The 13,553-nt window shown below is 34.1% G+C and overlaps 12 protein-coding genes and 2 pseudogenes across 14 annotated transcripts, besides 4 other annotated features; 10 read left to right on the top strand and 4 right to left on the bottom strand.

Annotated features, from left to right (window-relative positions):
* Positions 1-12,058: part of a mobile genetic element that runs on past the window's edge.
* TVAGG3_0206570 lies at positions 82-412 on the top strand (annotated as a pseudogene). Its single transcript has one exon. A coding segment is annotated over exon 1 (331 nt).
* TVAGG3_0206560 (organellar and viral DNA polymerase type B) lies at positions 705-1,025 on the top strand (the record flags this gene model as incomplete). Its single annotated transcript, XM_051226494.1, has 1 exon — positions 705-1,025. One exon carries the CDS (start codon positions 705-707, stop codon positions 1,023-1,025), a length of 321 nt encoding a protein of 106 aa, XP_051111480.1.
* Positions 1,347-2,085, top strand: TVAGG3_0206550 (KilA, N-terminal/APSES-type HTH, DNA-binding family; the record flags this gene model as incomplete). The annotated part of the gene is made up of 1 exon (XM_051226493.1): positions 1,347-2,085. A coding segment is annotated over one exon (739 nt), but the record flags the coding sequence as incomplete, so codon positions are not given.
* TVAGG3_0206540 (uncharacterized protein) lies at positions 2,464-2,937 on the bottom strand (the record flags this gene model as incomplete). The annotated part of the gene is made up of 1 exon (XM_051226492.1): positions 2,464-2,937. One exon carries the CDS (start codon positions 2,935-2,937, stop codon positions 2,464-2,466), a length of 474 nt encoding a protein of 157 aa, XP_051111478.1.
* Positions 3,031-3,864, top strand: TVAGG3_0206530 (organellar and viral DNA polymerase type B; the record flags this gene model as incomplete). Its single annotated transcript, XM_051226491.1, has 1 exon — positions 3,031-3,864. A coding segment is annotated over one exon (834 nt), but the record flags the coding sequence as incomplete, so codon positions are not given.
* TVAGG3_0206520 lies at positions 4,978-6,055 on the top strand (annotated as a pseudogene). Its single transcript has one exon. A coding segment is annotated over exon 1 (1,078 nt).
* On the top strand, positions 6,242-6,802 carry TVAGG3_0206510 (organellar and viral DNA polymerase type B; the record flags this gene model as incomplete). Its single annotated transcript, XM_001293727.1, has 1 exon — positions 6,242-6,802. One exon carries the CDS (start codon positions 6,242-6,244, stop codon positions 6,800-6,802), a length of 561 nt encoding a protein of 186 aa, XP_001293728.1.
* TVAGG3_0206500 (HNH endonuclease family) lies at positions 6,871-7,326 on the bottom strand (the record flags this gene model as incomplete). The annotated part of the gene is made up of 1 exon (XM_051226490.1): positions 6,871-7,326. One exon carries the CDS (start codon positions 7,324-7,326, stop codon positions 6,871-6,873), a length of 456 nt encoding a protein of 151 aa, XP_051111476.1.
* TVAGG3_0206490 (uncharacterized protein) lies at positions 7,377-8,093 on the bottom strand (the record flags this gene model as incomplete). Its single annotated transcript, XM_001293728.1, has 1 exon — positions 7,377-8,093. One exon carries the CDS (start codon positions 8,091-8,093, stop codon positions 7,377-7,379), a length of 717 nt encoding a protein of 238 aa, XP_001293729.1.
* On the bottom strand, positions 8,259-8,519 carry TVAGG3_0206480 (uncharacterized protein; the record flags this gene model as incomplete). Its single annotated transcript, XM_001302584.2, has 1 exon — positions 8,259-8,519. One exon carries the CDS (start codon positions 8,517-8,519, stop codon positions 8,259-8,261), a length of 261 nt encoding a protein of 86 aa, XP_001302585.1.
* On the top strand, positions 8,565-8,999 carry TVAGG3_0206470 (uncharacterized protein; the record flags this gene model as incomplete). The annotated part of the gene is made up of 1 exon (XM_001302583.2): positions 8,565-8,999. One exon carries the CDS (start codon positions 8,565-8,567, stop codon positions 8,997-8,999), a length of 435 nt encoding a protein of 144 aa, XP_001302584.2.
* Positions 9,027-9,603, top strand: TVAGG3_0206460 (uncharacterized protein; the record flags this gene model as incomplete). The annotated part of the gene is made up of 1 exon (XM_051226489.1): positions 9,027-9,603. A coding segment is annotated over one exon (577 nt), but the record flags the coding sequence as incomplete, so codon positions are not given.
* Positions 10,177-10,599, top strand: TVAGG3_0206450 (uncharacterized protein; the record flags this gene model as incomplete). The annotated part of the gene is made up of 1 exon (XM_051226488.1): positions 10,177-10,599. The coding sequence occupies one exon, from the start codon at positions 10,177-10,179 to the stop codon at positions 10,597-10,599; it is 423 nt and encodes a 140-aa protein (XP_051111474.1).
* TVAGG3_0206440 (repellent protein 1 family) lies at positions 10,630-11,100 on the top strand (the record flags this gene model as incomplete). The annotated part of the gene is made up of 1 exon (XM_051226487.1): positions 10,630-11,100. The coding sequence occupies one exon, from the start codon at positions 10,630-10,632 to the stop codon at positions 11,098-11,100; it is 471 nt and encodes a 156-aa protein (XP_051111473.1).
* Positions 11,367-12,058: a terminal%2Cinverted (terminal inverted repeat of Maverick-1A transposon ID:TVAGG3_0206430).
* Positions 12,059-12,383: 325 nt separating this feature from the next.
* Positions 12,384-12,563: a mobile genetic element.
* Positions 12,564-13,133: 570 nt separating this feature from the next.
* Positions 13,134-13,553: part of a mobile genetic element that runs on past the window's edge.

The following is a 13,553-nucleotide window of genomic DNA, read 5'->3' as shown; positions in this document are numbered from 1 at the left end:
TGAATTTTCATGAATTTCCTTAAGACAAAAAAATAAAGTTAGTTTTATTTTTATTTATTTTTTTTATTTTGTATAAAAGATATGATTTCAACAATCGGCACAACACAACAATTCAAACAACAACAGCACCAAACTCGTTAGTCATGAATCCAACATCTATGTTAGTAGAGATGAAAAACTTCATTCCTTCTTCATATAGTTTTGGAACAGAAATACAAAGAATAAAGCAAGAACTTTTAACAAGTAATTTCGACTGTACCGCACAGGATGAAGAAAATGAAGAATATCTTTATGAAATGCAGGACATTATTGACCATTTAACCAAATTGCCTGAAATCCAGCAACAAAAGCTCACTATTCCTGAATTCGATGAAATAGAAGTGAAACCAACTGACTCAGTAGAAATAAAGAAGTTCATACGAAAGGTAAATTATGAGTTTCTAGGATATCATTGCAACCATAAAGTTATGGACAAAGATTGCGACATGGTATATAAGAACATCTCTGACATATATAAATCGGGGGAGTTTAAGACATACGACAACTTTGTTTCATTAGTTGCAAAATGTGTATGGCAGATAAGAGATAAAGACAGAAGAGGTAAGGTATGGCATGAACAGATAAAACCAACTGCTTCAGATTTAAAGAAAACCATTGACGCCTTAGTTGTTTTAGCAGGTAAGGTTTCAGAATATAACGCAAAAATGAATCCGCAATGTTCTAAATGTAAAGCAGCAATGAGGAAATATAACTATTCAGTAAAAGAGATAGAAAGAATGAGAAACGACTATGCAGATTTAAAGAGGGAGGCAGAGAAGCCGGTAGAAGATAAAATGGACATGTTAGCATTTCTGAACAAAAACTATCCAACTGCTGACGATTTCCTTCTATCTGATGTCAAGAAGAAGTATAAAGAAACTTTCGGCATTGTTAAAATTTTTGATATCCTCATCGAAGAAATAGAAGCTACAAAACTGTTTAGAATCTCACGAATTCATAACGTTTACCATGTAAAACGGTTATAAATAATGAGGGTAGAAATGAGGTTATATATCGGGTTAGATCTAACCATCTACCCTAAACATTATTTTTGGTGTAAATTTCATTAACTGACTGACTGACGGCACAAAGTGGCTTAACGAAAACATTAATATATAAAATTCATGAAAATTCATGAAAATTCATGAGGGTAGAAATGAGGGTAGATATCGGGTTAGATCTAACCTTCTACCCTAAAATATATTTTTATTGAATTCAGCACAAAAATAATGAATTTCCTTAAGACAGAAAAAATAAAGTTAGTTTTTATTTTTTTCGAATTTTTTATTTTGTATGTAAAGACAGTAATGTCAACATCAGAGAACACAACAACAGTTATAGTCCATGAAGTCATAAATGAAGAATACGAGTACATACAGTATAACAAACAGTTACGTCTCATTCGTTCAGTCAAAGATGACATGTACCAAATGCAAAATATAATGAATGCTCTTCGTTCTACAAAGCAAGCATACCATTGGTTTGAAAACCAACAGACAAAAGAACTTTTAGAAGAATTTCCTCATATGATTGCTTCCCTCGGAAAACCGGGGGAAGAGGTTCCGTATGAAAATCGCAAGAATTTGGCTCCTGGTTTGAAAGGTTATTATGTTCATAGACTTTTAGTAAATGCTGTAGCAATGTGGGCTTCACCTCGTTATGCTTGTTATATTTTCATGATGTTAGATGAACTATATAAAGCAGAACGTGGAGAGATGGAAAAGAAACTTCATGCAAAAGATGAAGTCATTGAATCCAAAGACAAAAGCATACAGAAAAGAATACCGCGTTCAGTACCAAAAGGAAAGGAAAAGAGTTATAAGTATATGATATATACTGAAGAGTTGGAAAATGAAGAAGATAAAGATATGGTTATGTTACATTTAGTGAGAAGAAACAACAAGAGCTTTTACGACCTCGCTAAAATATATAAATCTGACAGAAACTGGTTCTATCGTGAAAACTTACCGATTTCAATGACACCGAATGAGCAAATAAAGGAAATTGTCAAAAATACTCTTCCTCAAACACACTATGATATTAAAGGTTGTACAATACTTACATTCAAAGAAGACTTAACATTACTGAAGGAAAAAATAACAGAATATTTCGATAACTTCAAAGAGGAAGAATAAAAAAATCTAAGCTAATTTTATTTTTTTTATAAAATTTTATCTCATATGAAAGAACATGAATTTAGAATATTCGGAACTCATGACAGAAGAAGAGAACGAACAACATGTAAAAGATTATGCAAAATTTCTGAAGACATACAAAGCATTTAAACAATATCTAAATGCTTCTAAAGATTATGCAAAATTTCTGAAGGTATATAAAGCGTATGAAAAAGCGTATGAAAAGTTTATACATTGGGGAATTGTTGTAAAATATCGATATGAAGACTAACCAAAAATATATTTTTGCTCAAATAACGTCAGGGTCAATTTCTTCAACCATTTCACTTCCTTCGTCAATGTCAATAGAAGCTTCTTCAACCTTTGGTAAGAACTTTTGTATAACATCTTTGTTCGTTATTGTCTTCAGAGATGAAGGATAATATTTCACATTTGTTTCACCCTTCTTATATTCTTTCTGTTCGGAAAGATTTAAAGCAATACTGAAGAAGTCAATGTTAGAGTTCTTTATGACAGTATAATGAGTATCTTTGACATTCACGAAGAAACTCTTTTGTTTCAAAACTACTGCTAACTCTTGTGAAGTATAACGTTTGCGGTCAATGACGATAGCTAATGGTCTGACATACTGACCGAACTTAGATTCTTTCACAAACTTCTTATTAAAGATAACATTAACATTTGAAGCACCATTGAACTCATTCTTGATGGCAGTAGCGAGAGCATTGTATGAAAAGAACTTGCAATCTTGCATGTGTTTCATTAAAATAAAAATATTAAATTATTTTGAAAAATAACTTTAAAAAAAATCTAATCTAATTTTTTCAAAAAATATTTTTTTTATTTCCTACTAAAGATGTATCGGAAGTTGTCTAAGTTAGAACACTCGGAAATAAAACAACTTCTTACAGAAGCTAACATAGATGTTGCAAAGCATTACGCAACAAACAAAAAAGCACTCGCTGACTTCATTAAAGACTATAATGGTGCAATAAGTTATGATAGAATTCATGAGTTCATAAAGCCGCAACGCGGCGAGGACGAAGTCCATGCAAGAGCATTTCCTTTAAATGACGTTGCTATTGACTTATATCATAGACGTTCAGTACCTCATGAAGTTAGAAGAGAAATGTATGACATAACAAATGCAAACGTTGGTAAAACACGAAAGAGAGACGACACACTGAAACAACAGAGAAGAGAGATGTTTAAAAGTGCTATAGAACAAGTTCGCAAAGCTAACGATGTCATTCGTTCCATTGACGACAAACCAAAAGAAGGTGAGAGATGGTTAAAGAAAGATGAAGAGAATAGGAAGAGAAATGTGAAGTCAGGCAATAGACTCATTGACTTTAACATCGAAGCTTTAGATGAACCAAACAGAGACTACTTACACAAACATTTCGGTAAGGTTTTCATGAGACTCTTAGAGAAAATTAAAATAAACTCACAACAGAGATGGATGGTATGTTATAAACTTGGTGGAAAGTATGAATGTTCTACGTTAAACCTCAATAATATTGGAACATTACTACATCAGCTCTTGAAGGAGAACTTTATATCAGAGATAGAAGCAAATGCTGCAGGTATTGTTGAAATGCACTATGACTTCTTCTTGACAAACATAAAGAATCTTACTGAAATAAAGATGTATGATTTAACAGAATATGAAGGCTTAACGATGTCAGATGTAAAGAAAGGCAAACCAAAAAAGAGACCATATAGAGATGAAAGCACACTGACAAATGACCAGAAAGCCATTTTGGAAGCTCTTAAGCAAACAGGAAACCCAGCACTTATAGAAAGCTTTTGGAAAGATAATGGTGAAAAGAAGTTTTATAAGAAGAGAAGCGGTCAGTTCTGGAAGTATCTTTGCACATTACCTATAAATCTTGAACGCTACCAAATCTTCAATGAACTTGAACAAAAGAACTGCAACACTTATGACAGAAGACAATTGTTTCGTTTATGCTTGCATTCAGGCTGGAGTAGATGAGAGACTAGACCACATGAGAGAAGTCATTCGTGTTAGAGACTTTCCTCAAAGTAAAGTACAAGAAATTTCTGATGCAACAGGTATAGCATTTAATGTTACCATTGGTTACTTCAATGACTCAAGACATAATGAAATAAAGAGATACATACCAAAAGAATGTAAAACTATTCGAACTATTGACTTACTTCTTGTTGAAGACCACTACATGCTAAACGAAAGATTACCAATGACAACATATTTCGTCAGAAATTACAAAGAAATCTTGAAGGAGTGTGGTGGAATGAACATTGAGAAACAGATGAAGATTTATACAAGAGAGAGTAAATATGTAGTTCGTTATGATAGAACAACACCGTTATGGATGTTATGAAAACATTGTGGGAGTGCAAATATTTCGAACCTATTTCTTATGGAGAACTTTTCACATATACGACTGACTTATATAAACAGAACCTTGCACCATTTAAAGATTTGACATATGCTCCAAAGTATTGTGTACAACTGAAGAAGAAAGCCGAGTCAAAAGAAGTAAATAAAAATAAGTGCAAGTTCATTCCTGAGCACGTTTTCTTTGCTGACTTTGAGTGTAGCACAGACGGCTTTCATAAAGCTTTTAACATCTGTTATGACAGTGAAGATGGTTCAGTGAGTGAAAGCATTTGGGGTCAGAACTGTGCAACAGAATTTTTGGAACGACTTCCTGACAAGAGTTTAATATATTTCCATAACCTCAGTTATGATATAAACTTCATCTTAAGACACATGACAGAAGTGAAAGGAACTCCCATCATTAAAGGTTCACGAACAATGCAAATAACTGGCTTATATAAAGGAAGGGCAATTATTATAAAAGACTCTTACAGTGTTATAAATAAGAAGCTTAAACTATTTCCTGCTATGTTTAACTTACAAACAGGACCGAAAGAAGTATTTCCATACAACTACTACAGCAGTGTTTTGTTAGCAAATGACAACAGAACTGGTGTCATTTTGAAGCATGTAAGTTTATCCGGGATGCGGATATGTTCATGAAAAACATAGATTCCATCAAAGGTTGCAGAATAGATGAAAACCACTTCGACTTAGAAAAGTATAGCACATTTTATTGCAAACAAGATGTAAGAATTTTAAGAGAAGGTTTTGTTAAGTTCCGCAATGACATATTGAAAGAATTTGATTTAAACGTTTATGACTACGTTAGTATTTGTTCAATTGCTAACAAATTATTTGAGAACAGAGTGTACTTCCCGAATGGAAATTTATATGACCTCTCAAATAAACCAAGAGAGTTTATTTCGAGATGCATTCAAGGTGGAAGATGTATGTTGTCAGATAACATTAAACAAAAAGAGTAAAGAGAAACTCATTGCTGATTTCGACGCTGTTTCATTATATCCACAGCTATAGCAAGACTTTATACTTTAGAAGGTATTCCAAAGGTTATGAAGAAAGAAATGTTAAGCACAGAGTATCTCATGAGACATTTATTCGATGACGACCAAAAGGAACCCATTGGTGAAAAGTTTATGTCTGGCTTCTTTGTTCTCATTAAGATAAAAGAGATTGGCATACATAGACACTTTCCTTTAATAGTTTGTGACCCTGAACTAAATCCAGAACTTAACGTTCCCAGAAGTTCAAACACTTGCTGTTTAATGTATGTTGACCATATAACATTACAAGACCTCATAAAATATCAAGGTGTCAAATGTGAAGTGTTGCAAGGATACTATTACGATGGAAACAGAGATATTAGAATAAGAGATGAAGTAAAGAAGTTGTTTGAGTTAAGGTTAAAGTATAAGAAAGAAGGAAATCCTTTGCAAGAAAATATAAAGCTCATTCTGAACAGTATTTATGGCAAAACTATTCTATCTCCTATTGAGTCAAAAATAACCATAGTAATGACAAAGATGCTATAAGATATGCCATCAGAAACTACAACCATATAGTGAAGTTCGAAGGTTTGGATGGTTCAGATAAAACTATTTTCAAGCTAACGAAAAGCATTTGCAGACACTTTAACTTCTGTCCACTTGGTGTTAATATTCTATCTATGTCAAAACGTATTATGAATGAAGTATTCTGTACTGCAGAAGATATGGGACTTCAAATCTTCTACCAGGACTGTGATAGCATGCATATTTTCAATGAAGACATACCAAAGCTTGCAGCAGAGTTTAAGAAGAGATACGGTCGCGAACTTATAGGAAAGAACCTTGGTCAATTTCATTCTGACTTCGCAGAAATAACACCTGGAAAACAAAGTTTAGCATACAAGTCAATATTTTGTGGAAAGAAGACCTACATAGACTTACTCACTAACGATTTAAATGAAGTTGTATTCCATGCACGTTGCAAAGGTGTCAAACAAGACGTCCTTGCTTTAACAGCAAATGAAATGTTTCCTGAAGCTATACAATGCTATTACAATGAAGATAAGAACATTCACATACCTGTTGGAACATATGACAAAGACTCTGAGTTCAGTTTAATGAAACTTTACAAAGCACTTTATGACGGTCAAGAGATTGGATTTGACTTATGTAAGTCTGCTACACCTGCATTTGAGGAAAAGTTTAACTTCTCAATAACGACTAAAACAAGCTTTATTCGTAAGTTGAAGTTCTGAGGTCATTTATTTTTGTCAGCAATGAGGTCATTCGTGATAAAAATAATGAGGTCATATATTTTTGTCATTTATGTATAACCATTGTCTCTCTTAAACTTTGCAATAGACAGCTTTGTTCTTCTTCCTTCTACATCTGTAATGTTTATATAATCTTTGTTATACTGTCTTAAGACATTCATTCGTCTGTATTGAGTTCCCATGAAATAGCCATTTGAACCAGAAATATTTCTCATGTTTTCTCTTCTTGTCGTCCATCTTAAGTTCGAGATATGAAAGTCTCCTCTGTCTCTGTTTATATGGTCTACTTCACGAAGTCCTTCAGGGTTCGGAATGAAAGTTTCTGCAACTATTCTATGTTTCATCAGCTTGTGTTTGTTTAAATTTACACAAATATAACCATCTCCTTGGTCAAACTCACTAACAACTCTTTTATTGCTTATACGTCTAATTGGATAAGGGTACTCTGAAAAGATTTCATAGTCATTGTCATGTTCGAGTGTTTGCCAATGTCCTTCACCTTCCATGCCTTTCACTCAAATAAAATTTTCAGAAAAAAATAAAATTAGCGTAGATTTTACAATACAGCTATTGTAGAATTTAAGAGTTGTGCTTCAATGTAGAGACAGTCCTTATGGTCTGGAGGTAAGAACACTGGGCAGTTATGGTCATGAGTGGAGAACATGTCTATCCAAAACTCACGATTGAAGCCAGTTAATTTATAGTATTTAGGGTTAGGAAGTGGTGAAGTTCTTGTATGACCAATGAACTCATTTTCAACTCCCTTACTTAAGTTTGAATATAATATAGCTTGCTTTCTATCCCAAATGCCAGGTGTTACAATCTTTGAAAATTCATTTTTCCTCGGAAGCATTGCATCATAATTGAAAACATTCTTGAAATCATCACTTGGTTCAGAGATTTGAAATCTTATACGTAATGGATTTTCTTTCTCTTTAGCGACTTCATTGAATGGTGAGAATACAACAAACTGACAGTCATGTGTTCCATCTTCATTTTCATTAAATTCATAATGAAAGTCTATAAGTTGTGGCTGACTACCTTCTTCTTTCAGTTGTGCAAGAAACTCACGTAAAGGCTGTAAAGTTTGTACTTCAATGTTGAACTTTTTCTCGAACATCTCATTAAATGAAATCATACATTGTTGCAATGTTGTATCGTCTTTAAAGTATTTGTATATGTGAATGTTTTGGGCGCTTAAAGACTGTTCGTCATTTTCTATCTCGACTTGAAGTATAAAGTCAACCTTTCTGAAAGCACGTGTTATATACATATTTGTTATGCCAATGTACTTCTCTTCATTTATGTTCACAATCCAGTCTGTTGGAAACTTAAACGTTACTCTGTTCCCCTTTATTTTGACGTCAGGGTTTTCACTACTGAACGCAACAGATAAAGGTATTTGTCTATACATTTAATTCGGATAAAAATAAACCATTTACTCTTTCTTTGCTTCAGCTTCTTTAGCTTTTGCTTCAGCTTCTTCTCTAGCTTTCTTCGCCAGCAAACGTGGGTTCTTCTGTCTTCCAGCAGCTAATGCAGCAAGTTGTTTTTCACTAAGTTTTCTCTTTGGTCTCTCTGGCTTTTGTTCTTGTTTTTGTTCCTTCAGTTCGGATAAAATTTGCTCACGAATTTCTTTCTTCAATGCTTCAACATCTATGACCCCTTGGGTCTTGTCCGTAGGGCTTGTCTGAGTCATTTGACTGCAGATAAAAAACAAAATTAAAACTTTAACCGATGTAAAATGAGCTTGTCAAAATCAGAGCGAGAGTCTATTATATTAAATGACGCAAGAGGAATACAACATCCTTTCTATTACGTAAGTCAGAGTAAAGATGGTAAAATATACGTAAGAAAAAGAAAGGTTCCATTAGCGAATGCAGAGAGCGACAACATTAAGGTGTATGGCAAGGGTGAAGTCCACGAAGCCCATATAAAACCTTCTGTTCAAACTGAAAAGTCAATAGAACCAGAAGAAAAGAAGCCAGATGTACTTTCAATAACGAACCAAGAGCTTATTGCAAAGTTCGTGAATTTCATTGAAAAACAAACCGAGTCAAAGAATCCTGACCCGCCAGTGAAAGAAGTTGAGACAAAAGAGAATGTACAGTTCATTGAAAATGTCAAGAAACAACTTCCACCACGAATGCCAAGAAGAAGAGTGAGAATAATGAAGTAAATAGATATTTTTATCTGAAGTAAATACATGCAGAACGAACAGCTAAACGAATTTACTCCAGCAGAGCATATTCATCAGATTCGCTCATATTTCGATATCATAGACAATGCAGTTCAAATTGGTGACACTAATAGAAAATATTCTGACGCAAAGATTCCATCACAACCTGGAACTGCTAAAGATAACACATGGGTAACATTCAATCTCTCACCTCCTGGTGAAAATATGTTGGACCTTTACAATACATTCATTACGTATAAAATGGAAGGTCAATTTATTGTAGATAAAGAAATTGGTTCAGGTTCCAATAAAACAAACCCACCAGGATTTTGGATTGGTTTCGATGACGCTTTCTATGCAGTTGCTGGATATCAAATCCTTGCAAATGGTCGTATCGTATATTCTCAAGACAACGCAAGAGAAGAAGCATATATAACTTCAAACTCACAAACTACCGAACAAATAAAGAAAGTAGATGTTTTCTCAAAGACTCGACATGAAGATGTATGGAGTCATTCGGGAACATGCAGAACAGGACAAATTGTTAGTGGTCCAATTACAGCAGGAAAATCATTTGATTTTAAGCTTCGTTTAAGAATTCCTGTTAGAAGATTCCTTCCATTAGAAGCTATTCGATTTATTCAGCTTTTGCAGGAAACATTCAGCTTAAAGTAAAGTTCAGTAGCGACGCCTTACAATGCACATCTATATCTGTAAATGATATCATGCTTTCAATCCAACTCTTAAAGTTGCATTTGCTCCAGATTCAAATCCACCGACAAATAAATTTGTTCCATGGAATGAACCATTCACTATGATAACGAAGGCAGTAGAAGCTAGTGGAACAGTTACTATTACAACTGTAACCCAGCAACTATTTCGAACAAAGATGGATTTTAATGAATGTTTTATTCATCCAAAGTCATTCTCTTTAGACCCTAACATTTATACAGAACTTGTAGAACATTATACAAACGAGGCTTTATGTTTTCCTGTTAAAGTTATGGATTGGATTCCTATGGACGGTTCATTCTCAAAGAATACAGATAGTTCAAGTGCAACATTTACAGCAGCTTATACGCCTATTAATGTTAAAAGTATTTGGGCACTATTTAGAAAGAAAGACAACTATTATGTTAATTTTGAGAACCCTAAGTTTAAATATCTTCAGCTTTCCATGGGAGCTTATGGAAATATGCCTGCAGAACCTGAAAAATCATATGGACCTGTATTTTATGAAATGGTTGCGAACGCTTGCAATACAAACAATGATATGATAGGATTTAATGAAGATGTTATGAGGTCATTGGTGGATGATGGTAGTGTGGAACATAAATGGGATAGCTATGACAACACACATTTCTTATGTGGTTTTCCAACAGAAGTGGACTTTTGCTTCATGCAGGGTCAAACATCTACTGCTCCAATAACATACAAATTGTCTGTTAAAGGACATATTGAACTAGCAACTGAAAATGTACCAAAGCCACTTATTGGATTTATGAGGGATTGTTGCTTTGCCATTCAGGTGCGTGCTAATGGAATCCCAATAATAAGATTAGATGACTATAACTTAGCTGCGGACGACAGTGAGGAATAAAGGATGAACGTTTATTTTTAAAGCTTATAAATGAGTTCTTCATCAATCTCTCGTGACCCTTCACCATCTGTGAAACAAACTTTACCAAACGATTATGGAGCACCTATTGAATATTTCTTACAAGCTGCACAATGGCAAAGAGCAGTCTCACCAAGGTTAGGTGTTCCACCAGCTCCTGTCAAAAATAGCATTTGGTCAAGTCCTTATATAAAATATGGTCTCCCACTAGGTTTGCTAGCTACAGCAGGAGCAGTTATGATGTTGAAAAGAAATAAAGCAAATGTTGTAAATAATACTGAAGTAGCTGAAGTTAAACAAACTCCGACACCTTCGCCAAAACCAACATCAAAACCAACACCTTCACAAACAACACCTTCAATGACTCCTGAACCTATGAAAGTACAAACTCCTGTTCAAAAGTCAACTCCAAAACCGACTCCAACATTTAAACCAGAACCTACTCCTCAAATAAATCGTAAAACTCCTGCGTTTCCTTACTGAAAAAATAACGTTATTTTTATTTAATATTAAAATTTTTATTTGATTGAAATGACAAATAAAGTCACTGAAGCAATGAAACAAAAGTTTTTGGTAGAATACATTAAATCAGGAGCGTTCCAGAAGGTTTTTACATTCATACTATGAAGGATGATAGAGTTCAGTTTAGAAAGATAAAGCAACCATTAGATAAAGAAGGAATTTTGAGAAAGATTAAACTTCATGAAGACAACATTGCTGAACTTAAGAAAAAGCTAGAAGAGTTGGAGAAAGGAAGAGAGTTGTAAAGCAATGAATTCAACAGGGTAGAAATGAGGTTAGAAATCGGGTTAGATATACCCATCTACCCTAAATTTATTTTTGTGCTATGTTTTCATACGTGTGAGGGTGGTGATATCATTTATTTTTTATTTTATTTTTATATAAATGACGAAAACTATTGAGATAACAAACTACAACGGTCATGAGTTCAAGAACTTGTTCTTCGTTCCTCGTGAAAATACATTCTATCAGATACGAGGGAGAAAGGGTAAAGTTAGTTTGAGCGTTTACGACAACAAACATAATGGGAGATATATAAAAGCAATAGATACAGACGGTAAGCGTGTTTCATTAGCTTTGTCAAAACTTACTAACATTTATTTTGACAGTGACTTTGACTCTGACGATTGGAGTGACAGCAGCGATAGTGAAGAATATGAACTGTTGTGTGAAGCAAAGCAATGGGAAGAGTTGCAATACTTTTGTAAATGAGAACGTTTATCTTTTACAGTAGTAAAGTCGTTAGTGAAAACGTTAGTGAGGTGAAGTGGTTGGTGGCTTTGTAAATATTTAAGGTTAAGTTAGTTTTTGCGTTCGTGTTGTAAAATATACGTTAGCGGTTTTGTAAAGTATCAAATTCACAAGTATTGGGTAAGGTGGAACGCAGTGCCTCCGTACCCAAGATATGTATACTAACTAAAAATACTAAATTCTAAAAAAATTCAATTTATTCAAAACGTATACTAAGTGATCACTTCATTAGTAGGATCAGCAATCCTACTAAATGGTGAGAACGCCACTAACTAAAAAGGGAGTCCTTGGAGCTCTTGATCTCTTGTCAGTAGAGTTCATAATGAGGCATGGCATCTACTGATTAGAAATCAGAGCAATCCTACCTTACCTTCAGGAGCTACAAAGCTCCTAATCGTTACAAGAGGGAGCCTTGGAGCTCCTGAAGCTCATCAGCAGAGGCTATTTACCATTTGGGCCTCTTCTGATGAAAGATGCGAAACACGTCTACGAACCAGGAGCTTCAAAGCTTCTAATCCTTACTAAAGGGAGCTTTGGAGCTCCTGAGTCACCATCAACAGAGTCCCAGATGGTAAATGTCCTTTGCTGATGAAAGATGCGAAACACATCTACGAACCAGGAGCTCCAAAGCTTCTAATCCTTACGAAAGGGAGCTTTGGAGCTCCTGAAACTCCTTTTACTATAAAATAGGACAGTTTTCTTCTGAGGTTCTCATCAAATCTAAGACTTCAGAAGAAAGCTGTCCTATCAATGTATACTTACACTCTCATGGACTACAAGTGTACAATTTTAAGGCAGAGATTATCCGAGGCCTCTCATCAAATGAGGGACCTCGGATAATCTCTACCTTAAGTAGTCAAATAACTTTTCTCACTATTTAGGAACAAAAGAACAAGAGTTGGAGTACTTTAAGGCAAGATTCTTCCGAAATCTCTCATCGAATGAGAGACTTCGGAAGGACCTTGCCAAATCCTTGAACGCCAATATCCTTGGAACTGAGCTAGAACTAGGGAGAAGTAGCATACTATAGAGCACGATGGTAATCTCGGAAATGCTTATATCGCCCCAAGCACAATATTTAAGAAGTCTAACTCATATATACAAGAAGTCAGGCTGAATAGATATTGTGCATATGGTTTGCAGAACTCTCATGATATTTAAAATTCATGTTATCCCAAAAAGGTGACACTTTGGGTGTATCGTCCATCCCAGGGATGCAAAAATCACATCACCTTGGATCTATATTTTAAATTTTTTGATTTTTTCGAAAATTTTTCGGAAAAAAAATATTTTCAGAAGAGCCTTAACGGCTAAGTTTTATGTTTAATGTTGAGTATCAAAAAGAATGGGTATCTGATATAGCCATCATATATCCCAGAAGCAAATAAAAATTCTGACTTTTTAAGCATAAAAAATGAAATTTTATTTTTTGCAAAAAACAGGCCACCCGGATGTACGTTTATTTGAGAGGAGGAGGATTAAATTTTTGAAAGCACTAAAATTTGTAAATATGCTAGTTATATAATAATATGCATTATTTTAAAAAATAAAAATTAAAGCACGTTAAAATCTTTTTTGATGAATTTTTACAAAAGCTACTCAGGATAATGCAAGATATGAGTAGTTAAACATAAATTTCAAATCAGATTTTACTTATAATAAAT

Source organism: Trichomonas vaginalis, chromosome IV (assembly GCF_026262505.1).
Source record: "Trichomonas vaginalis G3 chromosome IV, whole genome shotgun sequence".
In the NCBI taxonomy this organism is placed as follows: domain Eukaryota; phylum Parabasalia; order Trichomonadida; family Trichomonadidae; genus Trichomonas; species Trichomonas vaginalis.
This window is presented reverse-complemented; position numbering and strand designations above follow the sequence as displayed.